The 27,506-nt window shown below is 39.4% G+C and overlaps 1 protein-coding gene and 1 long non-coding RNA gene across 2 annotated transcripts; both read right to left on the bottom strand.

Moving 5' to 3' along the window:
* Positions 1–11,664: 11,664 nt before the first annotated feature.
* Positions 11,665–12,613, bottom strand: LOC146639403 (uncharacterized). The gene has a single exon (XM_085351171.1). It carries the CDS (start codon positions 12,571–12,573, stop codon positions 11,665–11,667), a length of 909 nt encoding a protein of 302 aa, XP_085207297.1. The 5' UTR covers positions 12,574–12,613.
* Positions 12,614–18,143: 5,530 nt separating this feature from the next.
* On the bottom strand, positions 18,144–19,773 carry LOC146639402 (uncharacterized). Its single transcript, XR_014906162.1, has 3 exons — positions 19,022–19,773; positions 18,776–18,938; positions 18,144–18,662 (listed from the first exon to the last, which is right to left on the bottom strand). It is a non-coding gene; the product is annotated as an uncharacterized LOC146639402 (long non-coding RNA).
* Between the last annotated feature and the right edge of the window lie 7,733 nt (positions 19,774–27,506).

The following is a 27,506-nucleotide window of genomic DNA, read 5'->3' as shown; positions in this document are numbered from 1 at the left end:
GGAAAAACAAAAAACAAAATCTTTTGTTTGTTTTATGTTTTTTATGTCATCAGAGACATGTCTCATAATATGATTTACCCATGACAGTGGGACAGTTTTTCTCATGCAATAAAAGTACAAAGATCAAGTATGATATACTGGATAAAAAGTTATTTTAAAATAGTCACTGCAATTAATTATTATACACATACACATACAGGCATACACATACATACAAAAAATACTATTTTTTTTCCAATTTATTTTGCATTTAGTTTCTTAGCTTGAGACCTGAAAATAAAGGAGAATCCTCACACTAAACTCTAAATGTTAAAAAACTACAAGTATGCAAATCAAACATTTGTGAAGTAATTTAATTGTATGCAATAGTACCTTGATAGTACTGATAACCTGTTTCATTCTGGCCACAATAATTTTCACATTAATTTTAATGTTGCTTCACCTCTAATACTGTAGCGTTTTTTTTTGCTTTGTTTATTTGTTCTTTAATTTCCTCCTGGCAATTCTTGTGAGAACACCATTATACAGTCTAATAAAATTACTAGGGTGTGACTTAATTCAGCCAGACCCATTCAGCAGTTAAAAAAAGAACATAATCATTTTACAATACATGCCCCAGGGCATAGAGTTGAAGTGCAGCATTCAGTGATTCAGTTACGTTTTGAAAACTACGATCTCTGTTGTCACTGCGTCTCCGTAGTTATCAGCTTGGTCTTAGCCATCATCACTTAGCGTAACTTAACACTTATAATGAAACATCTTCACAGTGTCAGTGCATATTTTCAGAGTACATAATAATAAAGATGTATAAAAATACAACACCTATATGTGGGGATACGAGGACACTTCATTCAGCTTCTTTACTTTGAGAATTCAACAGGATGAGGAGCAAGAGTTCAACAGTAGGCTCTTTTAGAATTTGCTAGTATTAAGAAGCAGGATGTTTTACACGGACTTCATTGTAAAGAGCAGTTTTATGTTGAAGCTGCATTGAGAGAGCAGCTGGGAGTTCAGCGATGCAGCTGTAGTGCTTTACCAATTCGCCTCGCGCTCCTAAATCATTCATAAATGTTTACCAAGTTCTATATGCAGCAAATGTGCTCGGGCGCTGCTGTTTAGAAGCCCAATATTGGCTGTGGCAGATCAGAGCGTCTTCCATAACATGAGTCCAAACTTCAACATTAATAATGAAAAGCTTCAAACAGGAGGTTAAGGACCTTCTGACGCATGAGCAGTGAACTGAGTCTATACCTGAGTGCCCCATAAAGATTGCTCTATATCACCCCATCCTAGTTCCGTTTGGCTTCATGCATAACCTTTCGAGATGGCAGCAAATATCTAGGGCACCAGAATCATGAGCAGACATTTTGAAATGATCACTCACAGGTGACAAAGCTAATAGTCCCTTCAGTCTACCACTTTAACCTGACATGTTCAATAAATTCCCATATAGGTACTGATGATGGATCTGATATTAGAATTAAAGACTAGAGCTGACATGTCAGCCAATGTGTGTATTGTGTTCAGCGGCTAAAATACATCTGACATTACAGAAACAGGACTTTAGATAAATGGAAAAAGCTACCTGTGGTCTTTCAGGGTGGCTTTCCCTAGTGACCAGATTTCATCTCCTTAAAAGGAGTCATTAACTCCAAGTGACAGAGAAATGAATTCTCTCAGTGGTGAGAACAGCTTCTCATCGACAATCATTAGTTTAGCACTCCATAAGCACCCCTTTGTGCTGTGTGTTCATCAGTAGGCCTGCTCTGTTGGTGCTTAAAGAGAGTGAGGCCACTATCATCAAGGGCAGGATGTGAAAATTGCTCCATAAAACAAAAGTAATACCCAATAAAATAGGAAAGCAACTGGCACTTACAACATAAAACTGAAAGATTACCATGGAAGTACATGGTAAACATGTTGTTATTCCTCATGTAATCCAAACTGCAACCTTGTACTGCTACTTTACCTTAGGATACAGAGGTCTCATCTGTGTATTAAGATGAGAAATGACAGACTCACAGTTGAAATTCTACTCAATAACACACATTTTCCTGTTAAGAGTCCATCATAGCAGTCAGGGAATAATTCAAAAAGGCTGCTAAGATTAGAGAAAGAGCCATGTGGTGTTTGTGGCTTTAAAGGTTCTGCAGGAACAGGAACAATCTGTCTTCATTGAAGCTCTGACTTGATGAGGCAACCTGAAAGGTAATTAAGTTTGATATGTTGCCTGTGCTCCTCTGCCCATGCTCTGCGAATGTAACAAGCTCCAACAGCAAAAAGCAATGTTTAAGTTATGGCCTGTCATCTTATATTTTCTGCACTTTGCAATGTTTCACTGTCACAAGCACCAACTTACACATTCTATTTGAACCAGAAATAATCTAACATTAATGCTGCTATCTACTCACAATTTGACAACTGATGAATTTTGCAATGCTTTTAAATCTAAGAATAAAAACAAACAAATCTTGGCTTTAACAAAACACCGATTCATCATAAATTTGTGTTACAAATGTTTTGTGACAGAAATGTCCCTCACTATTTTGTCAAAGTGCATCAGCAAACATATCAGAAAAATAAATAGCATAATGGTCACAATGTTTCATAGAGCTTATGCTTCAACAAAGTGGAGATTGTTTTAACTTCCTTTATATTCAGCAGCAGTTAAAGCCTTTGTTGTGAAAGTGCAGAACAATTATAACTAGCTGTTTTGTTTTCCCCTTAATACTAATTTGAAGGCTGTTTCATTAGACAATATTAGAGAACTGCTATATTTAAACTTGGGGGACACTCTGGACGAGTCTCCAGCTCACTCCACTCTGTCTAGATCCTGGTGTGTTACTGAAACCAGGAGACTATGATTATGGAAGTGGTCCCAGCTGCCCTGCCAGCCTCCCTAGAAGTGCACCCTGAAACCACTGCACCATCCCTCCTCTGCCTAACTTAGGCCAAGAATCCATTTGGTCGAGCCTACTCTGTCTCCCAGGAAGCGGGTGAAGAAATCAGCCATGACCATCTGCACCCCTGGCCTATAGACCATCTTGAACTTCAAAGGCTGGAGAGCCAGATACCACAAGGTGATCTGGGCGTTGGTATCCTTCACACAAGGGAGCCATTACAGCGGGGCATGGTCTGAACAGAGGATGAATGGGTGTCCCAGGAGCTAATACACAAGAGATACTGGGTATGGTACTGGGTATGCGGGCAGGATGCGAAGGCTGCACCTGCGGATGTGCCTGCCCACCTCTCAGGTGGTTCCCCAAATACTCCCCCATCCAAATGCACACTTTTTCGGGTTGGTCTTAAGTCCCGTCTGCCTCAGGGACTCCGGGATCATGGCCACTCACTGCACATGCTCCACCCAGGTGTTACTATGGATGATGACATCATGCCGTACAGAGTCCATGAGATGCTGGAAAGTGACCTGGCCTCTGAAAAGGCTGAACTAAAGTGTCACAAATTGGTATAATCTGTATGGAGTGGAGAAGGTCATTTTTTCTTTTGACTCTGGAAACAAGGGAATCTTCCAGTAACCCTTGGTCAAATCCAGCGTTGAGAAAAAAAACAAGCAGTGTCCAACCTGTTCAGGAGTTTGCCAACCAAGGGCACAGGATAAGTATCAAATTGTGACACCTCATTAAACTTGTGATAACTCAGTCAGTACCGTATAGACCCATCGTTCTTCACCACAAAAACTGTGGGGCTACACCAAGCACTGTGTGAGTCTCCAGCATACCAGCCAATTCTTTCTGAATAATTCAAGCAACGTTCAAGCAACCTGTAGTGCCAAGAATGCACCATCACCCAAGGGCAGATCTCAAAATGGAGCTCTATGATAGTGGTGCGACAGGACCTGGAGCAAATTGTGTGTGTGTGTGTATATGTTTTCTCTCAGGTCCAGAACATACTGAATTTAAAATTTTGCTGGTCTTGGACCTTCCTCACAGTTTTCTTTAATTAGGTCCAACACCCCTCGCTGCTTCTTGCTAAACAGTAACTCAAAGGAAGAAAATCCTGTGGAGGCCTGGGATACTTCCTGCACTGCAAACAAAAGAGGGTCCAGCCAGTGGTCCCAATTAACCCAATAACTTGCAAATGATGGATTTTAACATCTTGTTTAGCTGCTCCACAAACCCGTCCATCTAGTAAATACTGGTCCGAACCTACTTAATACCCAATAATTCATAGAGTTCTTTAATATGCAACACAGGAACAAGGTGCTCGGTCAGTCAGTATCTCCTTTGGTATACGGACTCAGGAGATGACCTAAAACAGTGCCAAAACAACGCTCTTTGGAGATATGCTGTTGGGTGGCACTGCTTCTGACAAAATTATGCTAGTGTTAGCCTTTGCAATTTAGTCAAATTCATTAGCACAACATGTCTGATGAGTTTTGTGCATGCAGTTTTTAAGAGCTGAGATATCTACATGACTGTGAGTCTGATTATTTTTAAGCTATAATACACACACACACACACACACACACATACGGGTCTATGTGGTATGGAGGGACTATACTACGTCAATCCGCCCGGTGGTGGTTTAAGTGGACTACCATTTTCAAAGGACTTAGAGCCAAGGGAGCGAGGTTAAAGTGTTCGAAAAAATCTGAAAAAAATTTGGGTCACTTCAGACCTCATACACTCCCTATAGAAGTCTAGATACACTGATACACATCAACCAGACTCTATTGTGTTTTCTGGAGACATTGTCCACTTGACAACAATGTGTTTTATGAGGTCCAAAAAAAAACAATATTGGGTCTTTAAAGGGACAATGATGTAATATTTAAATAGCTCATCATTACCATGAATACACATCTGACAGGACACAGGATTACTGGAACATCATTTTATTAGTGTTCTTGGATCTGAACATTAATTTTAACCATAAATAAAAAAGAAATCTATGGACAAAAATGCCCACGCTTCCCACAGAAATATAAAAATATAGAAAACAGAAAAATTAAAAACATTTAAAATGAATTTTAATAGTCTAAAGGTAAATATTAAGGGGAGAAAATATGCATTTATAATTTTTTATTTTAAATATAACCTGTCAAAAAAAAAAAACCCTAAATAAATTAAATGTAAAAATTATGAAATACAAACTACTTCTGTAATTAACAAGAACTTTTTTTTTCTTTAAACAGAACATCAGTGTTAACAACAATTGGCAATCTGACCAAGATGTAAAACCACATCTGGCTAAACAGTTATTTTAGTTCATTTTTTTCTGCCTTTTTGCAGTTAATCCTCTGTTTCTTACAAAATCTCGTATGTTTTGAACTGTTCTTCCTGCCAACACCGGATCTTCTACCAATTTGCAATGACTGCATTCATTTTTGGTGGCTAGTTTCCCTTCGTTTATGTGGTCTTTAAAATGCCTCATCACTGCAGCAACCTCAGCCTTGGACCACATGTTTTTGGGAGCTCTTCGGGAATTGTGGGATTGAGCAGCATTTTTCTCTGGAAGATATATAAAGTAGTAGTAGTTAAAACAAACAAAAAACCAAACAAAAAAAACAAAAAACATTTGGTGGTTAAAAGAATGGATGCTACCCTGTATTAACTTCTGAAATGTGTTGCTACCATCAATATCAAAACGAGCTAAAATTCTCTTTGAAAATTTATCAAATTTCTAAAATGAGACATTTAGTGTTCCGCTGTGAATAAAAGACTGAATAAAAAGTTGAATAAAAGTCTCTTGATGCATGCTCAATCATCCAGGTAAGTAAATCCCAAAACGTTGATTCTGTTAATCTGGACGTAGCGTTTTCAGTGGGAGAAACATTTTGTCACTCATCCAAGTGACTTTTTGCCACCACTCTGCAGTTTGCCATATGTTGCAAAGTGATGAAACAATAATAAGCTTAGAGAACCAACTGCACCCCTTACCTTCAGACGGAGCAGCAGTCTCACTTGCTGCAGGCATTGTGAGTGGTCCTTCATCTGCTGATTACACAATTTGATTAAGTTTTAATATTTGTAACAAACATTTTATCCACAGAAACCAAGCTAGTGGTAACTTACCACAATCTACAGTGTCTTGGAGCTGCGCTGTGTTTGTGGAATCAGCTACTGCATGTACAGGCTCACTGGTGCCACACGCCAACATTGTGAGTGATGTGTCATCATCATCTGATTCACTCTCACTGTCCTTTGTTTCAGCATCACTTAATGCAATTTCATCTGAGAAATTGTGGGAAAAACCCCCCAAAAAACCAAACACAAACCCCCCAAAAACCTCACATTAACAACGAGATATGACAAAATACAGAACAAATACTGGAAATTATAGTACATAGTTTTTTTTTTTTTGACACTGTAATTTTTATTGATAGTTTTGTCACAGTTTAAACATAGACATGTTTTGCATTACAGGAGAAATAACCATGCAAGCACACAGTCAAAACAAAACAGAACTAAAGCGAACAAAAGGTGTGGGTGCCAATTCTAATCAACTACCGTATGCATGCCTGCCTTTGCTCAGCAGCATACATACTCCAGCTTATATATGTACTTTTATACAGGCATGCATCAATAGATATACAGAGTCATAGACCTTAAATGTTTTGTTCGTTCATTAATTTTCCTTGGTGCCATACAATGTCCACTTCTCCCACTTAGCAACGAAAATATCTTCCTTTAATCTGAGAATGTAAGTCATTTTTTCCATTGCATAGATTTCTCCAACAATATTTAACCAGTCTTTTGATGAAGGCGGATCCAGTTTGTACCAGTTTCTTGTTATAGCTTTCTTTGCAGCTATCAATAGGATTTTTGTCAAATACAAGTCGTCGTACAGAACATACTCTCTAATATTCCCAAGATATACAGTTTTAAAATTGTGTGGTAATTGGTAGCCCAAGATATTGCCTATTACAAGACTCACGTTCTTCCAAAAATTATGCAGTTTCAGGCACTCCCAAAACACGTGCGTATGATGTGCTTCCATGTTACCACATCTTCTCCAGCATGGCAAACTGTCTTGAGTCTGTTTACTTTTGATTTTTGGTGTAATAAAGAATCGAGTAAGGTGTTTCCACCCAAATTCTCTCCAGCATCTTGAGTTAGTCGTTGTGTTCTGGGTTTCACACATATCTAACCATTCCTCAGTTGAGATATCAGTTTTTATTTCCTGCTCCCATTTCTTTTTTATGTATTCAGTTGATGTTGCCGTGTTCTCTCTTAGATTTTTATATAGTACAGAAATCTCCTTGAATTGGAGGCCCCTGTATGATTTAATTATACAATTCAGGATGCCATAAGACGTACGCGAACTTCGTATTTCCTTTGAAAAGTAGTCTCTGAGTTGCAGGTACCGGTAAAAATCGGTTTTCTCTAGACTATACCGATCTTTTAAATCTTGGAAACTCATCAAATGGCCATCTTTCATTACTGTACAAATCGCTGTTATTCCTTTTTGTTCCCACTTCCTGAATCCTGGGTCGTGAGCACTTAGTATATCACCAACAACATAGGCAGCCCAGTTTAACATCTTAACCTCCCTTTCCAACTTACTTTGTTTAACTAGGCCAAACCATATCTCTAGAGTGTGGGATGTTATAGGATCAAGGAAATGCTGTAAGGTTTTCTTAAGTTGCTCATTTCCAAGAAAAGTCTGGACTGGGACATCCCGTACTTTTATTTCAATATCTTTCCATTTAGCATTAAAGTTCTGATCACACCACTTTATCGCCGGTCTGGTTTGGGCCGCATGATAGTAATCTTTTAGATTAGGGAGTCCCACACCACCTTGCTTCCTAGATAGTTGTAATGTTGTGTATTTTATTCTAGGCCTTTTACCATTCCATACAAATCTAGAGATGAGCCTATCCCAGTCCTTGAATTTTTCCACTGGGATCTTAACTGGCAGAGATTGGAAAAGGTACAATAACCGTGGGAGGACACTCATTTTTATTGTTGTGATTCTTGCACTAAAGTCTAGTGTAAGAGTTGACCATCGGTTTAGATCGTGTTTAATCTGAGTGGTCAGCCTATCATAATTTGTTTTAAAAAGGTCACTCAATTGTTTAGTCACGGTTACACCCAAGTATTTCATTTGTTTTGCAGTCCAGTTCAGTCTAAACTTATTTTTAACCTCTTCAGATGGCAAATAGTTGAAAGCCAGTATCTGAGTTTTGGTCACATTAATTTTGTACCCTGAATGTTCAGCAAAGATATTAATTACATTAAACATTGGAATTAAAGTTTGGTTTGGATTTTCTAGGTAGAGTATGATATCATCTGCAAATAAGCTGATGATGTGGTCTTCCCCTTTAATACTTATTCCTCTCACCTCCTCACTTTGTCGGATGGCCTGTGCCAGGGGTTCAATATATAGAGTGAAGAGAAGAGGTGAGAGGCAACAACCCTGACGGGTACCCCTCTCGAGAGAGATTTGCTCCGTTAGGCTGCCATTGATTCTAATTCGAGCTGTAGGAGATTGGTAAATAGATTTGATACACATCACAGCACCGTCATTAAAACCAAACCTTTCAAGCACGGCATATAGGAAGTTCCAATCTACACTGTCGAAAGCCTTCTCTGCATCCAGGCTTACTAGGGCCGCACTGCCCTTTTTTGTTTGTATCGAGTTAACTATTTGGAGGGTCCTTCTTATACTATCTTGAGTTCTACGTCCTGAGATAAAGCCAGTTTGGTCTTCATTAATTAAGTCTGTCATAATTGCTCCATATCGCTTAGCGATTATAGATGTGTATATTTTGTAGTCCACATTAAGAACCGATATGGGTCTGTAGTTGTTACAATATTCGGTGTCTTTTCCCTCTTTAGGGATTACTGAGATAATCGCCTCTCTCCATGAGGGAGGTGTTACACCCTCCGCAAGGGTATGATTGAATGATGATTGAAGCATTGGTATCAACTCCTCCTTAAAGTTCTTGTACCACTCTGAGGGGAACCCATCGGCCCCCGGTGATTTATTAGCTTTCAGACTGGAAATTGCTCTAGATATTTCTTCATGACTGATGGGGGCAGTCAGTTTGCTGTTTTGCTGCGTACCAATACGTGGTAAGTCTAGGAAGTTAAGAAAAGCAGTTTTCTTATCTTTATTTGAGGAACATGGTTGTTTATACAAGTTTTCGTAATATTTCTTAAATGTTTCTTCTATTGCTTCCTGGGTATAACTCAAGTTATTTGTAGATGGGTCTCTAATCTTGTGAATCGTATTAACAGCTTGCTGCTGTCTAAGACGCCGTGCTATCAGTCTAGCTTCCTTTGGGCCATTCTCATAATAATCCTGTTTCAAAAATCTAAGTTTTTTTTCCACTTCTTCAGTCAATATATTGTCAATTTCCTTTTTTAGTGTTTTAATTCTGTCTTGGAGCTGAACATTCCGAGTTGTTCGGTATAATATTTCTGTGTTTTTCAATTCCTCCACCTGGCTTAGGTACAGGGCCTTCCTCATTTGGTGTTGTTTTGAAGTTATAGCAATAAGCTTCCCTCTGAGCACAGCTTTGAATGCATCCCAAAACACCGTTGGGCTAATTTCTTCAGTGGAGTTTTCCTCTATGTATTGCTTTATATCTTTCTTGATTTGGTCTTTCGTTTCTTTATTATTCAGACAGCTCAGATTTAACCTCCAACAGGTATTTCTACGCCTACTATTTAGATTTAGCTTTAAATGAATGGCACAGTGATCAGCAATATCTGCCACTCCAATTGTGCATTCAGTTACTCTGTGTAGATCCCATCTGTTCATTAAGACATAGTCAATTCTTGAGTAAGTGTTGTGAGTCTTTGAGTAGTGTGTATACTCCTTATCCAGTGGGTGGTGTTCCCTCCATACATCTACCATTCCATGCTCCTTCATAAATGTATTAACCGTTCTCGCCAGGCTGTTTTTGCTTCTATTTGTGCTTGTTGTATCAATTCTATGGTCGAATACCACATTAAAGTCTCCTGCACACAGCACAGTCCCTTCAGATTCTGACATGACTGTAGTAAGTAGAGTCTTCACATTTTGTTGGTTGCTCTCAGGGGGAATATAGAGATTGATTAGTGTCACCGCCTCCCCTTCTAGTTTACCTCTTACAATAATGTATCTCCCCTCACTGTCCCGAATTTCATTAGAACATTCAAAATTAACTGAATTTTTAATAAGTATTGCTACCCCCCTTTTACGACTTTTCTTGCACGTACTATAGTAAGAATTTCTGTACCCAAATTTCTTCAATTTATCATGCTCTTCCTGCGACAAATGTGTTTCCTGTAGATATATTACATTGGCATTAAGCTTTCTCATTTTGAGTATCACTTTGCTTCTTTTAATTGGGTTATTCATCCCATTGACATTCATTGACACCAGCGTTATATTCCTCATCTTTTCACTGTTAAGTTTTGCTTTATTTTTGGCTTATCACTATCATAGCATCCCACACTAACTCTAAGAACTTGGAACAAGATAACAAGAAACTTAAGAGAAACTGAAAATACGTATTTCTTACCCACAGCGTCCCTGTGGTTCGTGGGGTATATCCCTTTCAGATTAGGGGCCCCCGTGAGATCCAACATAGGTTCCTTAAGAAAAAAGAAAAAAAAAAGAAAAGAAAACCTACCACTTTCCGGTCTACCTTGCCTTGAAAAGTAACAGAGTAATGAACCTTTAGTTTCAGAGTTCTACTGTTCAGTCATTTCCACCGGATTCAAATGTTTGTATCCTCACTTATAAGTTCTCGGTGTTAGATCGCTGCCATCCCAATGCATTTTGCAGTCGCTCCTCCAGCATCGTGCTTTCCCCGCTCCGCTGCGGCACCTCCACCTGTATTCCTCTCCTCCTTAGCTCCTCCGCCGCCGCCCGGCCACTGTCATATGTCCTGGCGCCGCTCTCCCAGTGAATCCTGATTCTGGTCAGAGGCGTCTGGAAGCGAATTCCTCTCTCTTTTAAGGCTTTCTTAATTCCAGCGTATTCCTTCCTCTTTTGAACCACGTCGGCAGCGTAGTCATGATCAAAGAAAAGCTGCTTATCCTGATGTACAACCTTTTTCTTCCACGCTGCCTTCAGCACCATCTCCTTGGTTGAGAACTGAAGAAAATTAACCACCACCGATCGCGGAGGTTTTTCTGGTCCGGGTTTTGGCACCAGAGCTCTGTGCGCCCGCTGAATATTTAGAGCAGAATCCGGCGGGAGCGAAAGCTCAGCTCTCAACAAGTCCTCCACACACTGCAGCACAGAGTTTCCTTCAGAGCCCTCTTTTAGGCCAAAAATGCGAATGTTGTTCCGTCGGCTACGGCCTTCCAAGTCAGCCAGTTTCGTCTGAATATTCCGTTGTTGCTGAAGCGACTGGATTAGAGCGTCTTTTGCGGCCAAATTCCACCTTTCCATCTCTTCCAGTCTTTTCTCAGCTTCTTCGAGTCTGGTCTCATGGCTAGCTAGCTCGTTCGCAGTTTCTGCCAGCTTTGTATTAATGTCTTTCTTGAAGCTGTCGAATTCGTCCTTCATTTCTTGTGTGATTATAGTACATAGTTTTACTATTTAAGGCCACCACTCTGCAGTTTGCCAAATGTTGCAAAGTGATGAAACAATAGACTTCAAGAACCTTAAATCATGGACATTTAACAGAATGGTCTGTGCTTTTAGGTTTTAATTCTGTTGATAAAGCATAATATTCAACTACTGCCCTAATATTTGCTCCTTTCAATACAAACCTTCTATTTTGATCTCATCCAGTGATTTCCCCTGGATCTGGGAAAGTTGTCCTTTTTCCAGTGTTAAAAGCAGTTTGGAAATCTTGGCCAGCTGTGTTGTGGGAACTGGTAATCTGTAGAATTCGCGGTGAACGCGGATATCATGACCCAGGAAATCTGCAACCTGATCAAGTTCGTTGTTTTTCAAATTAAGGACTTGTGAGAGTGTGGCAACATGTTTTCTGAGCTGTGTCGATCTTAGATACTCAGGCTGCTTTGCTCCACACTGGTGTGCATGAACACGCAAGGAGTCCATTCCTCTGTAATGACTCATTGATCGGGGTCTTGCAAAGAGGTAGATATTAGTGGCACAAATACCACAGTCAGGCCTCCTACTAACCAGTAGTGACAGAGCATCCAGCATGCTTGGTGTTAGCAGAACTGGAACATTTCTGTCCCTTTTTCCCATTATTTCTATTCTACAGAAATAGTTACAGAGTCTCTGTTCCATTTCTGAGAGCCCCATGGCAACATCTGTGTGGAGTGCTGTTTTGTCTCTTTCAAGAAAACTTTTGAGGCGCATCTTTGAAACCTCTCCAGAACGTCTTCGGTTGAACACAATGATTTGTGAGAGTGTAACTTGTGCAAGTTGGGCATAATTCTGAGCTGTGGCTTCGTTCTCCAAGCTGCAAAAGGCACTTTCTGCAGATTTTTGAAGGTAGTGATGGAGAATCCGAACATCTTCTGTAAAGGGCAATGTTGATGGCTTGTTAAACTTTGCCTCACTCAATGTGTTCAAGGCACGGTGAGACACCATCTCAGACCATTTGGAGACATACAACTTCTTGAACGCATCAGTGGACTTGATTAGGGCTTCATCCTCTGTCATGAGGGCACGACAATGGATAATGTCAGACATTTTATGCAGTGTATGTCCCAGTTTCAGCGCAAGGCTTGGAGTTTTGTATGACAGTGTCTCTTCATCAAAACCTGAAACGTTCTTTACTGCTTGCACAACTCTCTGGAAATTAGCAGGCTTAATAGCTTCTTCCATGTTATGCACTGAGAATTCTGTGCGCAGACACAACAACAAACGTCCCGCTTCACGAAGCTTCTGTCGTATATAATCATACTTTGTAGGGTCTTGTCCATGTTTATTGTAGAGGGACTGGGCAAACTGAATAACAGTAAAGTCATTTCGCACAGCTGAGGCAATCTCATCTTGTTTCATAACAGCAAGAACCTTCCAGACTCCACTTGACACCTGCGGATAACACTGAGACTCCAGAGTTAAAGCCAGGCCGAGTACTTTGGTTCTTCCAGGTTCTTTATCCGTGTCATCTTTTGGTTTGTTAGGACATCTGCGGACATGTCTCCAAAGATCCTTGCGAACATACATCCCTTGACAATAAAAGCAATGAGCAAACTTTCCCTCTACTGCTTTAATCTTGGGTCTTCTCTTCACTTTCAGTGGTCCCACTCCACCATGCAAAACTGCAGCATTATGCTTAAAATTTCCCTTATTTCTCAATTTCTCTAACAGACTTTTACGCTCGTTTGAGTCTCTAGGCAGGGAAAATGCATGCACAACATCAGGAGCCGTTTTGTGCGTTTTCAGGTGGCGGGAAATTTTAGCTTGTGGTTTGCCACAAAAATAGCAGTAATTTCTTTTACTTAAAGTCATTTTTTCTGATTCAGTTTCGCAAAGCTCACTTTTATCTTGTGGCTTGTCCTTTGTCAAGTTGTGGATTAAATTCGTTGAATCTGATTGTTCATGCGCTTTGGAGATGTCATCTTGGCATAGCAGACCTTTTGATGTGCTTGGCAATAATGAGATGTCTTCATCTGAATCTTCATCATATGACTCTGAATCTGGCACATATTCTTCTTCTGATATGCTGTGGTTGCCATCATCATCGCTTGATATTTGATCCAGAACTGAATGTGGCAATCCATCCTCCCCTGAATATTCAGAAATTTCTTCTTTCTGGAATGTAAGAACAAAAGTTTTTTTTAATTGATCAATACTTTAGACAGGTAAAAAATAAACTGAAAAAAAGTCAAGCCAAATATGAATGGGATACACACCTGTGTTGACTGGTGGCAATTCTGATTTGCCAATTTTGCAAGGCAAGATTTGTGCCAGACCCCTAAACAAACTGAAACACATTTTGATAGACTTAATTTAGCTTTGCAGTTCTATTTAAGTGAAGTAGTTTTTTGTCAAAGCATTGCAGTAATGTCAAATGCTGAAAAAAAAAAAAAAAAAACAAACTGTTCACATTAAGGATATTTTAATGACTACACATACACTGCTAATCCCCCTCCCCCCCCCCAAAAAAGGACATCCCAGATGTGAATGAAGGAATTATTCTTATTAAATACTTTGTTCTTTAGGTAGTTGAGTGGCATGAAAGTGTGTAGTTGAATGTGTGTGGCCTCCAGATGCCTGTACGACTTCCCTACAATGCCTGGGCATGCTCGGGATGAGGTGGCGGATGGTCTCCTGAAGGATCTCCTCCAAGACCTGGACTAAAGCATCTGCCAACCCCTGGACAGTTTGTGGTGGATGGAGTGAGACATGATGTCCCAGATGTGCTCAATTGGATTCAGGTCTGGGGAACAGGCGGGCCAGTCCATAGCATCAATGCCTTTGTCATGGAGGAACTGCTGACATACTCCAGCCACATGAGGCCCAGTGTCGTCTCGCATTACGTGGACCCCAGGGCCAAATGCACCAGCATGTGGTCTCACAAAGGGTCCGAGGACCTCATCTTGTTACCCAATGACAGTCAGGCTCTCTGGCAGGCACAGAAATGCCACCCCTCACCATTACTGACCCACTGCCAATATGATCATGCTGGAGGATGTTGCAGGCAGCAGAACGTTCCCCACGGCATCTCCAGACTGTCACGTGCTCAGTTTGAACCTCCTTTCAGCTGTGAGGAGCATAGGGTGCCCGTGCTGAAGTTGCCAAACTTTGTGTTTTCTGGCAAATGCCAAACATCCTGCATGGTGTTGGACTGCAAGCTCAATCCCCACCTGTGGATGCTGGACCCTCAAGCCACCCTCATGAAGTCAGTTTCTGACCATTTGAGCAGACAGATGCACATTTGTGGCCTGTTTGAGGTCATTTTGCAGGGCTCCTCTTGTTCCTCCTTGCACAAAGGTGGAGGTAGCGGTCCTGCTGCTGGGTTGTTGCCCTCCTATGGCCTACTCCACATCCAGGTAGCACCTCCATGCTCTGGACACTACACTAACAGACACAGCAAACCTTCTTGCCACAGCTCACATTGATGTGCTACGCTAGATGAGCTGCACTACCTGAGCCCCTTGTGTGGGTTGTAGACTGTCTCATGCTACCACTAAAATGAAATCACCGCCAGCATTCAAAAGTGACCATAACATCAGCCAGAAAGCATAGGTGCTGAGAAGTGGTCTGTGGTCACCACCTGCAGAACCAGTCCTTTATTATGGTGAATTGACTATAATTTCCACTTGTTGTCTACTCTATTTGCAAAACAGCATGTGAAACTGGTTGTCAGTGTTACTTCCTAAGTGAACAGTTTGATTTCACAGAAGTGTGACTGACTTGGAGTAACATCGCATTGTTTAAGTGTTCCCTTTATTATTTTGAGCAGTTTATGTTATGGAATGGGGAATTGAGGACAATCCCAAGTATACCATTTTTACAAGGTCCTGCACCAATGAGGTAATACTGCATTTCTTTAATTAGACGTGACCACCCATTAATTAAAAAGGGAGCAGTGTTCATTTCAGCTAGTCTTAACTTGTTGAACTCTATTAATGCTTTTTACTATACACTGTACCTATTCACTAAATGTCTCACCTTTGCACTTATAGCCAAGCCACTTGAGGGAGGAAACCGGTCCCACACACTGAATGCACTTGTCCAAAGATGATATTGTTGTGCACACCAGACGATGATTGTGACACTGTTAGCAAAATATTGCAACATTTATTTGTTTTGGACAGTTGGAAAGGTGTGTTTTCAATTCAGTTGCAGATATCAACTAATAAACTTCGTCCATGTAAATCACATCACACCCAGGTGACTGCCAAACACACACACACACACACACACACACACACACACACACACAGCATCCATAAAGAATGATGATAGATTAAATTATTAGTTCATTAAGTGGTACACTGGATTATATTTACCCTTTCAGGCTCTGGATGTTTCAGGTCCAGATCATTGTTTGGAAAGCTGTTTGGTTGCGGCTTTAGGCAGCTCACAGTCTTCTGAATCTGGCTGGTCTCAGTCTTCGTGTGTAACAGATAGAGAATGAAGACAAAAGAACAGTAATCTGACAGTTACTAAAAATGCATCACTCAAGAGGATGAATAGACCATTTCACTATCGGCAAATAGCGTAAGGTACACATCGTGCATGAGAAACATTCATTAAAATCTGTCCTAGGTCAATGTTACCTCTTCAAAATCTTGCACTGAAGAAGAATGCATGGCTTCTGAGCCTTGCTGAGGCATTTCTTCATCAAGATCCTGCAACAAAGAAAAGATGGCACAAAGATTAGACCAAGTGCTCTTCTTGCAACTGTACTGGGCAGGCCTGTGCTTCTGTCTTTAATTTGCATGTGTGTGGGGGGGGGGGGCTTTCCACTCAAGAAATGTTTTCTTCTGAAAAAAATACTGGCTACAATAATTAACAACTGATTCCTTTGCAATCATCCATCCTCTTCCACTTATCCTTATCAGGATTGTGGGGTAGCAGTTTTGGGGCCTATACCAGCTACCATAGGGCAGTACAACCTGGACAGATCACCAGTCTAACATGGAAGGACAAGCATTTGCATTCACACCAAAGGGCAGTTTTGAATCACCAGTTAACCTAACCCCATAAGCTACATCTTTGGACTGTGGGAAGAAGCCAGAGTACACAGCCAGAGAGAGCCCATGCACTAAAGCAGTAAAAAGTGCCTAAAACAAGTTAAGAAGTTGTATAGTACTATCTATCTTAATGTTCAAGCCTGAGTTTCAAAAAATTTCAACATAGAAACAAAGCACATGCAGTCAGTTCTGCATGCTGTAGGTCAAACTGTCAAGACATACGAGAAGACCCCTCCTAAAACCAGAGTGATGTCACCATGAAGCAAACTTTGACGGAGTCCCCCAATAACAGTGTGGTCCTCCTAAGTCACATTTGGGTGGTTAACACACACACACACACTCAGATGTTATCCAGACTTGCACTTTGAAACAATGAAAAGGACCTACAAGCCACGGTCCATGTAAATCACATCACACCCAGGTGACTGCCAAACACACACACACACAGCATCCATAAAGAATGATGATAGATTAAATTATTAGTTCATTAAGTGGTACACTGGATTATATTTACCCTTTTAGGCTCTGGATGTTTCAGGTCCAGATCATTGTTTGGAAAGCTGTTTGGTTGCGGCTTTAGGCAGCTCACAGTCTTCTGAATCTGGCTGGTCTCCGTCTTCGTGTGTAACAGATAGAAAATGAATATACAGTGCATTTTTGAAGAGGCTTTTGAAACATTAAATAAACTGTATGAGAAAGATAAGTTTCAAGCTATTGTCTTTAAAATATTCACTGTCATGTATAGAGAATTTAAGGCCCTATGATTAAGAGACAAATAGTCAGTGTGATTTCTTTATTTTTTAAGCCATTGCTAAAGGAGTAAAACAATCACCTGTAGCAGCAACGAACTGTCACTAGGGCCCATTTATCTTCAAGGGACAAAATTTAAAATGAATCTAACTAAAGAGGCTACACAGCAAAATCTCCAGTGTTAAATTAACACTAGAGAGTGTCTATATGGGTCCACACAACACTGTTGAGTGTTGAATTAACACTTTTGACAGTGTTATATGTTTAAAAGTAACCTAGTCAGTTTTGAAGATTAACAAAGACTAACACTGAGCAGTGCTGATTTTCTAACACTGGAATATTTCTAACATTTTGAGTTATTTTCCAGTGTTAGAAAATCAGCACTGCTCAGTGTTAGCCATTGTTAATCTTCAAAACTGACTAGGTTACTTTTAAACATATAACACTGTCAAAAGTGTTAATTTAACACTCAACAGTGTTGTATTTAACACTCAGAGGTGTGGACCCTTATAGACACTCTCCAGTGTTAATTTAACACTGGAGATTTTGCTGTGTAGAATCACATTAAACATCAATCACTGTTAAAATTTAGAAACCGAAAGCCATTTTTTATTTCTGCATACCTGCTGATATTTTTTTAGTGCTTTTAGAGGGCTTTGATGTGGCAGCCATCACAATTGCCTGTTTTCCATTAGTACCTACCCCTGTTTTTCCAGTAGGTTATAGTACCATGTAGTTTTTCAGTAACTACTGCACCAAGGTTCCAAGTGATCCAAAGTGATCAGAAAATTTGACATAGACTGAATGCCACCAGGTGGCTGGTCAATGGTATCACTCGATAAGTTATGAGTGCGCCTCCTTCGTGAAAATCCAAGCCATCATTTTTGAAACTCTGAAATGTTTGAAATAGCGACCAAAATTAACAGCGTGATCCCTGAATTGAACACTAAAGTATAGACTGAGCAGCAGGCATTTTGTCACCTTGACGTCCATGCTTGCTGTGGCATTTATATCACTGGATGCTCGGCTGCATTGCTATAGTTACCCCAGGCACAGTAGGTGATACTCAATTTCAGTGAAAAACTAGATGCCCTAAGTCACGTTAAGCCAATTTGAGTAGGTACAAATGTAAAAATGGCTTAGGGTATGCAATTTATCAGTTCCAAAAAGTACAATTGTAGAAATACCTTGCATCTCCAGAGCCAATCCGAGTCACCATAATTATAGTCTATTTCTTCACCTGGACTTATGTCTCTGCTTGCAAATAAGCATAGATGGGGCTTTCCATTGATATTTAATATTTTCATCTTAGCACTTGGACTGATGTGGTTGTCGTTGACAAGTCTGCCTAATGACCCATCTTCTTGAGATGCATCCACACTGTGGGGTTAGGCAAAAAAGTATTAGCTTAACTAGTTAGGAAGCTTTTTTTTCATAAATCAAAAGCAATGTGTAATTTAATCTTAATCAAACTACACTGATATAATACGCACCACCAGAGTTTTCCATCAAACTTGAATTCAAACATGAACACCTTCAGGCTGTCATGATAAACTCTGTGTCTCCGCTCACATTCTTCTTTTGTTATGAGTTTACCTCTGTATTCCAAAAGAAAGTCTCCTTTTTGGAATGGAACAGTCGTGAAAATGCCCCGACCTGAATTGCAGAGGCATACCAAGTGAGTGACAAAAGACAAAGTGACAAACTCCAAATCTAATCCAAACTAAAGACCAACTTACCTTTGAAGGCATTTATGTAGTGGATATCAAGTCCCAGTTTGTCCCTTCCAGCAGAAACATGACAGACTGCATCCTCCCGTGGAGGAATGCGTCTCCTTCGCATGTTCTCCTGTACGATTGGCTGTATTACCAAAGCATATAAAGTATTACGATTATCGTCATCATTGTCATCATCATCAGTAGTAGCAGAACTAGCAGTAGTGTAGTTTACAGCATAAACACAGCTGACTTATTCATAGTGCTAATTTATGCCTTCTTTTAAAATGTTAAAGGCCTAGTACTCAAAATGGCGACATGTGACATTTCTGTAATGGCGACTGCAGAGAGTGATACAAGTACTGAGAAAGCTTAGGCATCAAAACTGTAAGAAGTTTTTTCTTCAGGCATATAAATAAATACACGACTAAATACACTTATACCCTTGCTTTTATTTTAGGGCTGTCAGCAGAATGGACAGACATTGGACAAACTGCCCGAAATTAGCTAACAGCGACATCAGGGATTTTGACTCAGACTGCGCTGGTTTAATTGTTAATCGCGTTAGTCGCGATGTCGGCATTAACACGTTTAAGCCACAATAATGCTTTAACACCGAGTAAATCCTAACACGGGTTAGCCCGCTTTATCGCGTTGACGCGGTTAGTCGTCAGCCCTATTTTATTTACTCAATGACAAACGCTGGGGCCGTTTTACTTCTTCAAAGACTCACTAACAGTCCATAAAGCATAAATTAAACCAGTTTAATATAGGCCTGTGCACCTATAATTTCATATAGTATTAAAGCCATGGTGCATTTTACATTAAAAAAGGCTTACCTTTGTGTTTTTAATCCGTCTTCGTATTGCCGTCGACATACACTTGTTAAAGGGCACGCGCGCGAAAGTTGTGGCGCCGTTTCCTGTAGGTACCGCCTATATATATAGCCTACCAATCACAATGACTTCCGGCCGTGTGTATTGAAAATGTGTATTAAATTGCAGTACCTACACACATCCACTCTAACTCGAAACGTCGCTGTGCAATACACTGGAATACACAAAAATCAGGTGAGGGGTATAGGTGGACTTTTAAGAAAATCAGAAAATCTTTTAATTATAGTTTAATAAATGAATTTACACTACAGTTTAAGCAAATACAGGTCAAAAGATAAATAATGACCTCATAAGAAGTAGAAAAAATTATTATTTAGACACTTAAAAATGCATTTACAAGTCATGTTTTAGGGGGACACATGAATACACAGCAAAAAGTCGAAATGTCCCCGGAGCCCAGGTACAGCGCAGGTCAAATGTCAATCCATACCACATAGACGCACTCACACACACACACACACACACACACACACACACACACACACACACACACACACACACACACACACGTTTACTATATTAATTCAAAAGGCTAAAAACAACACTGAATTTAATAAAGAAACAAAGAATAATAGGTATCTGAAATTAAACCTTTTCTGTAAATGAACTGAAACCTAACTACATCGAAAACAAAATCCAACTAAAAACCCCAAAAATAATATTTTTAGATCTGACTGTTTTTAAGGAATGCCCAATTTCCATAATCACTCCTGTTGTTTCCAGGTTTATCTAAATTAAGTATGTGGGACAGTGGAAAGTATTTTAGGAAATCATAATTAATAGAAATTTGACAATTTAAACAAATGCTGTTTTTATAAATGTTATCTTAAACGTAATCATGTAAGTAGTGCGTCTAAATAAGACACAGGGTCTTTGCTTAATAGCAACCATCCACGATTGAACAGTTTCCTTATTTGTTTAACTATGATAAGGTCCCCCCCCCCCCCAAAGCATCCTGTTTTAAAGTGCTTTGTTTAAAATGGTCTTTTTGCAGCAGCAGTGATGCTGAGTTAAAGCTGAGGCCTTCAATGTATTCAAGAACCTTTGCTGCACTATCTGGACAATTGAGTTAGCTCAGTGTAATTGCTGTCTATTCAGTGTTTGAGAAATTGAGTTTTAAGCCTGAAGCGTTGCCAACATCATGGAATAAGAAGTGGGAGAGAGAGAGTGAGAGAGAGAGAGAAGGAAGGAAGGAGAGAAAATATTGAAAAGCAAAATAGTATACTGTCAATTCATCCGCCTATTCCCATATTGCGACAAACACATATATTTATTTTAGATGTGACACTTAGATGTGACACTTCAAAAAGTTTTTTGGCAACCATGTCAAAACCTAGAGGTCCTTCATCTGTCCAGCACTAGTGTAGTCATTAAGTTCCAGCAACATAACCAAAGGCTTATACAGGCCATCCCTCCTCTATATGCAAAGCAGTGATTACTGGATAGGTTATAAATTGTGTTATTTTCTCAATCTCACCAAGAACTGCTCAGTCGTAGAAAGGTGATTTGAGTGGCCCACAATTACAGAGCTTGAGAGAGAAAATTGTGCACTTGACTCTGCCAGAGTCCAATTGGTTCCAACTTTTAGATGATGGGCAATCAAGGCTGTGTTTATTTGGTCATGTTTGGGTCCAAGAGTTGATTGAATTTTGGTATCAATCCCTATCACTATTTTGTACTTGATTGTGTATGCAAAGTATTTTGATGAGTGCTTGTGTTGTTTATTTGCTTTAGCCTGAGCTGCCGGCATGCCAAGCATCTCTACTGTATGGCACTGCTCTCCTCTGCGACTCAGGCTTGTCATTGTTCTGTCGCTTTGATCAGCCTGAGTCAATCTTCTTTGCTTTTGCTGCCAGCCATCACAGATTGGCTAGACTATGTGACACAGAGCCAAATTCAGAGACGGCTCCCTTTCAGAAGCAAATACACTCAGAAATGACCCTAAATTTGGTTGTGTTGTCATCATGTTTGGAGTGACGACCATATGGGTCCATATGGCAGTGCTTGTCTGAAGCACCATATGTTATCAGTGCAAGCAGGCTGTAGTACACATTTGAATAATATTGGTATCCCAAACCAGGCCTTATGTTCCAGAATTCCATCATGGTAAGAGGAAGTAAAAGGGCTTAAGGATATTATGATTGAGGCCTACATTTGAACAAGAGTCAATGTTACATTCACTGTTTTCCAATTTGTTTGTGCTCTACTTCAAGCTTCCATGTGTAGTGGTATATTTCAAGTGAATAGCTAAAGTCTTGTAACTGAATGTTCTGCATGCATACAGATAAAGAATGTAATGAAATCTACATTGTGCGCCTAAAGAAAGCATAAAAAGAAAATGACCCCATTCCATTGCTTTCTTGTTGTTTGACTGGGTGGACACACAAGTTCTATTAAAACAGTACGGACTGATGAAAATTGCTTGCAGACCTGGCTTCTCCTTAGTTGAACCCCACCCACCCTTCCTATCCAGTCTCTGTCAGCTAGGGTTAAGGATAGCTACCAGCAGCGCCACAGCCCCCCGTCAGAAAACAAGACTCTCTCTTAAAGCAAAACATCAGGATGCTTTCAACTCCCTGCAGGCAATAAAGGGACACAAAGAGCATTTTATATAGAGGTTGCAAGGTTGCACTTCATTACAGTGCAGACAGGTAGACATGCCAGTGGTATGTCTGTGGTTTATTTGGCTGTTGAGAGCCTCTGAAGTGGCAATAATAAAAAAAAGGAATGTATGCAAGATGTTTGATTCAAAGCTTGTAAGATTCTGTTTACACATTGGGGCAGTGTGCACCTATGGGGAGAAAATGTTTCTGATATAGATTCAGTAGCTTCTTCTGGCTTTAGACAAAGTCATGCTAAATGAAGAAAGGATATATAATATCATAGAGTATCAAATAGAAGTTCCCACATAGAGTACATCACGCAGTATTGGTTTTAGTGGGAGTTGGTCATTAGTTTGAGCCAAGTGAAATAAAAAAAAATAAAAAATCTAACGGACAGATTAATATGCAATTGAACAGACATTCAAGGTCTCCTAGAGAATGAATGATGGGTGTACACTTTATACTAGATCACAAGGTGAGATTGTATTCATTTGAAACCTTTTGAGTGCTGCAAAACTAAACTGAAATGTTTTCAAAACTTCCTCCGTTAGTACTCAGGTTCACATGGTTCAGCAGATTCAGGCATTTAAAACATAGGCATTCCCAGTCTTCTCAAGCAAGTCATTAAATAAATACATGTGCAACCAAAATTCACTCATAACTTCATGTTGGCTCTTCTTACACTTTCCAAATAACCGACAAAAGAGTCATTCTACATTTCTAATGATAGTCTGTGGAAAAATGGTGATGAATGAAGAAGCTAGAGTTTGTGGTTTGGCAACTATTTTAAAATAACTCTGGTCATCCCTGCTCTTTAACCCCTCTCTCTCAAACACCTGAGTCAAAGTGTTTCAGACCAGTTTTATCCCGACCTTTATAAATCATTGTAAAAAGGATGAATGTAATCACATGAGATGGAGTCATACATATGCTAAGCACATCCGTTTTAGCTAGCATACTGTGGGTACATTAGCTGTTTTGGGTGAATTACCACATCCCAGTGGTACTCAATTTATATGAATGACATATGTAAAAAAGTTTTTTCACTTGCTGGAGAAGTTGCATCTGAACACATTCTCAATCTTGTTATTCGGTATAAAAAAAACAATGTAGTATCACACAGTATCATTACAGCTCACAGCAAAGCTTCTGTCTCCTTTTCAGTGAAATATGCTAAAATGTTATACATGGAAGATTTGTCACAGTAGGCCAAGGTTGTAATAGTGATTTCATTAGACATCAAACTGTCATGGTTGCAAAATGCAGACTCAGAAAACAACTCACAGAACACAAATTAATCAGGTTTTAGGCAGAAATCAAGTCTCAAAGAAGAAAGAAAACCAGAGAGAGGTTCAATAAACTAGCAGAAGACTCATAAGGACAACACAAAAGACAATTTGACAAAGCCTACAAAAAATACTGGACTATACACGAGGACCAGCATTAATTTTGACAGGAAATTTTAATTTCGTTTTAGTCATAATTTAGGCATCAAAATTCTATCAATTCTAGTTGAGATTTAGTCAAATAAATATCATTAGAATATCGTAGACTAAATCTGAAGTTTATTCAGTTGACAATAAAATGTAAAAGTTTATCATGTTTGTACCAGTAAAAGTTGCTCTACAAGGTTTACAAAATGTCTTATTTTCCTTGACATCAAATGCAAAATGTATCCACATATGAACTTTTCTCTTCCTCCCAAGCGTTGACATTTTGTTGTGTTTTCATAAGAAACAGGGAGCATGGGAGCCTCCCGCTCTCCCACCCTGACTGTCAGCATCAGATTAAATTGTCCACGTCTAACCTTGCTGCACAAGGAGATTACTTTTCATTGGATCACTTCCAAACTCGTCCCGCCTCTCTACGCAACTTGATTAATTCAGATTCAATCTCATTTCTCCAGAACATTTTTATCTAATTTCTATTTGTTGACGAAAGTGTCAGTACATTCCATCATAATTTGTGTCCTCGTGCATTAGTTTTTATTTAGTTATTATCTTGTTTTTGCCAGAAAAAAAGGTATGATGGAAAACTATGATCAAAATTATTTGTCACTGAAATTAACACTGAATAGGGCACAGGAGAGTAATGACACACAGTAAGGACGACCAGGGTGTAAATGTACAACTGATATGATTACCAAAATAAAGCGGGGAATTAATGACTAACTGAATCCAGGAAACACAGAAGCATTCATTAATTTGACAAAACACTGATTGGATTGACTTAATTTTTGCATAGAACACAATCAGGACTAAAGGCTGTGGATACTGAGTAAATCACAATATATATAATAACCAAAATCAATAAATACAGAGCACCTGAAAATAAGCAGCAATACAAAACTTCAAACACTCCAAAATACAAAGCAAATCGCAGAATCAGAAATCCATTAGAAACCAAATATGCACAAAAAACAAAATCACAGGACCATAACATTAAACCACGGTCACCAGAATGGTTTATTGAGACACTAAGCTATCAATCCTTACTGTGACCAGTCAAAAATGCCACTGTCAAAAACAAAAGAAAACGACTGCATGTCTTCCTACTGCTGACATGTCATCAACCAAAACTGAAGCAGACAACATAAACATTTCAGCTTTAATAATTCCAAACCTAGCCTTTGTCTACAAACTTTGCCTTTTGAAAAAAAATGTCATTGGTTCTTCTGACAACGTTGCCATAGGTCAGTTGTATTTCATATGGGTACTGAGGCATTCTCACACCAGAGGTGAAATTAAAGGGCAAACCAGCAGAGCACTGAAGAAGAGCTGTAAAAACCAAACTTGGAGAATTGCTTCACAGCTGTCATGTGAAGGGACACATAGTACACTCTCAGTCTCCTTCAAAGGGGCTACTAAAGGTAAATAATTCAGAAAACATTGCCAGGTATACATTGCTGGAAGTTTTGCTCTGTCTAACTCTCACAGTATGTTTTGTTCCTGCCATGTCAAATAATATATGAAAAAAGGAGAGAAAAAGTGTACCATTCCTCTGTGGAGAATTGGATTTTTTCTTTCTGTCTCCTAACAGAATTTGTAAACAGAGCTGCAGAATCTGATGAGGTCTTGTTGAGGTAAGTCCAGAGGCCTTGAGCTAAAATGGAAGAGAATGAGAACATGCAGGCAGCACAGCAGTGACTTTTTCTCTCTCACAGGGTGGAAGAGACAAGTGGTTTCGTGAAACCCTGGCTCAGTATTGACAGGTATCGCTCAGTTATGATACAAACTGCAATGAGTTTCAATCTTGTCTTCACTCTCATATTGATTTTTTTTTTTGTAACAGTCAGTATCTGTGGTTTTCTCAATTCTTGGTTTACTCTGCTGGGTTTCTTTAAAATTGAATCCCTAAATATAATCTTCAAGAAGTCTACAAATCATCAAATATTATGTATGACCTTACTGAAATTAGGGCTACTGGGCTACAGTCTTTGCGGACACTGTTATACTACAAGTTCACGTGTAGTATAACAGTGTTCAGTTTACATGTTTTTGTGATTACATTGTTGTGCTTGAGAGGCGCCGTCTACCGGAACCAAATTCGTTGTATGTGTTTGCGCATATACTTGGCCAATAAACGCGATTCTGATTCTGATTCAGTATAGTATAAAACAGCAGTCCCTAACCTTTTTTGCGCCACAAACTGGTTTATGTCCAACAATATTTTCATGGATCAGCCTTTAGGTGTCTGGATAAATACAATAAAATAAAACCAGTACCAGTACCAAGAAAAGAAGATTTATTCATAACACACAGGAAAAGACCCAGGGAAACTGAGTCAATGATAAAAATGATAAAAACAAAACAAAACAAAACAAAACAACAACGATAAAAAACCTGAAAACCTTAAATTTCACACCCAAACCTCAACTCTCGCAGCCCAGTACCAACGACTCACAGACCAGTACGGGTCCGTAGCCCAGGGGGTGGGGACCGCTGGTATAAAAGACATCAATAGTGCACCAATAATGGCTTTTAATGATAGGAAAAAGTATTATTCTTAAAAGTGTCTGAATTCCTAAAACATACGACACAGTATAGGTGTTTTGAAATGAAATCCAAAAATCCATCGGTCATCCAGCTGAACATTAAAAATGTTAAAGGACCCATGAAACACATCTAACCTTGCTGCACAAGAAGATTACTACAAGTTCACTTGTAGTATAAAGACATTAATAGTACACTGTTAATGTTTTTTAATGATTACTACAAGCAATCACAAGGAGAATACAGCAAGTTCACTTGTAGTATAAAGACATTAATAGTACACTGTTACTGTCTTTTAGTGATAGCAATTATTATTATTACTAAAAGTGCCTTAATTCCTGAATCATAAGAGCCAGTATGGGTCGTCCAGCTGAACATTAAAAATGTCAAAGAACCCATGAAACATTCTGGGAATTTGAAGTCAATGTAGCACTATGGCAACTAAGCAGAAAAGGAAACGCTGGTACTGTGTATAACAGTATTTTGAAAACAAGGACAAATCCTATCTAGAACATCGTGATTTCAGCCAACTGAAGGAAAAATAAAAAGCCTGTCCAGGGTGACCTCTGTATGCAACAACTCTCCCATTCCATTAGACCAAAAGTACTTGAAACTGCTCTGCTGAATCAAAATTGAATTTTCTTCACTCTCATACTCTCCATATCAGCAACAACGCATTATCCCTGCAAGGTCAACTAGGTTATGTAGCTCAGGCCTACAATGATTTACTTCACAGCGCCTTTATTTTGGCAGTGCTGATTGGGTGAGTGCAGTGACTGACTAAATGTTAAACACTAAATGCTATTAAACTATTGTAAGTGGGAACTCTGCTTGTCCATCACTTTTTCCATTCCATTTGCTGGGCATTTAGCTGAATATGCTGTTTTGCTAAACTAAATTTAGAACCTGATTGGTTTCAGAAAAAAAAAAAAAAAAAAAAAAAAACTTACAGTGCAGCATATTTGCAGCCATAAATGACAGCCAGTTATTGCTTGAGCATGTTGTTGCTGATCAATGA

Source organism: Diplotaxodon limnothrissa, linkage group LG1, assembly GCF_057381915.1.
Source record: "Diplotaxodon limnothrissa isolate DT_005_m linkage group LG1, D_limnothrissa_male_GT1.1, whole genome shotgun sequence".
Lineage (NCBI taxonomy): Eukaryota > Metazoa > Chordata > Actinopteri > Cichliformes > Cichlidae > Diplotaxodon > Diplotaxodon limnothrissa.
Note: the sequence above shows the minus strand (reverse complement) of the source record. Positions and strands in the feature narration are given on the sequence as shown.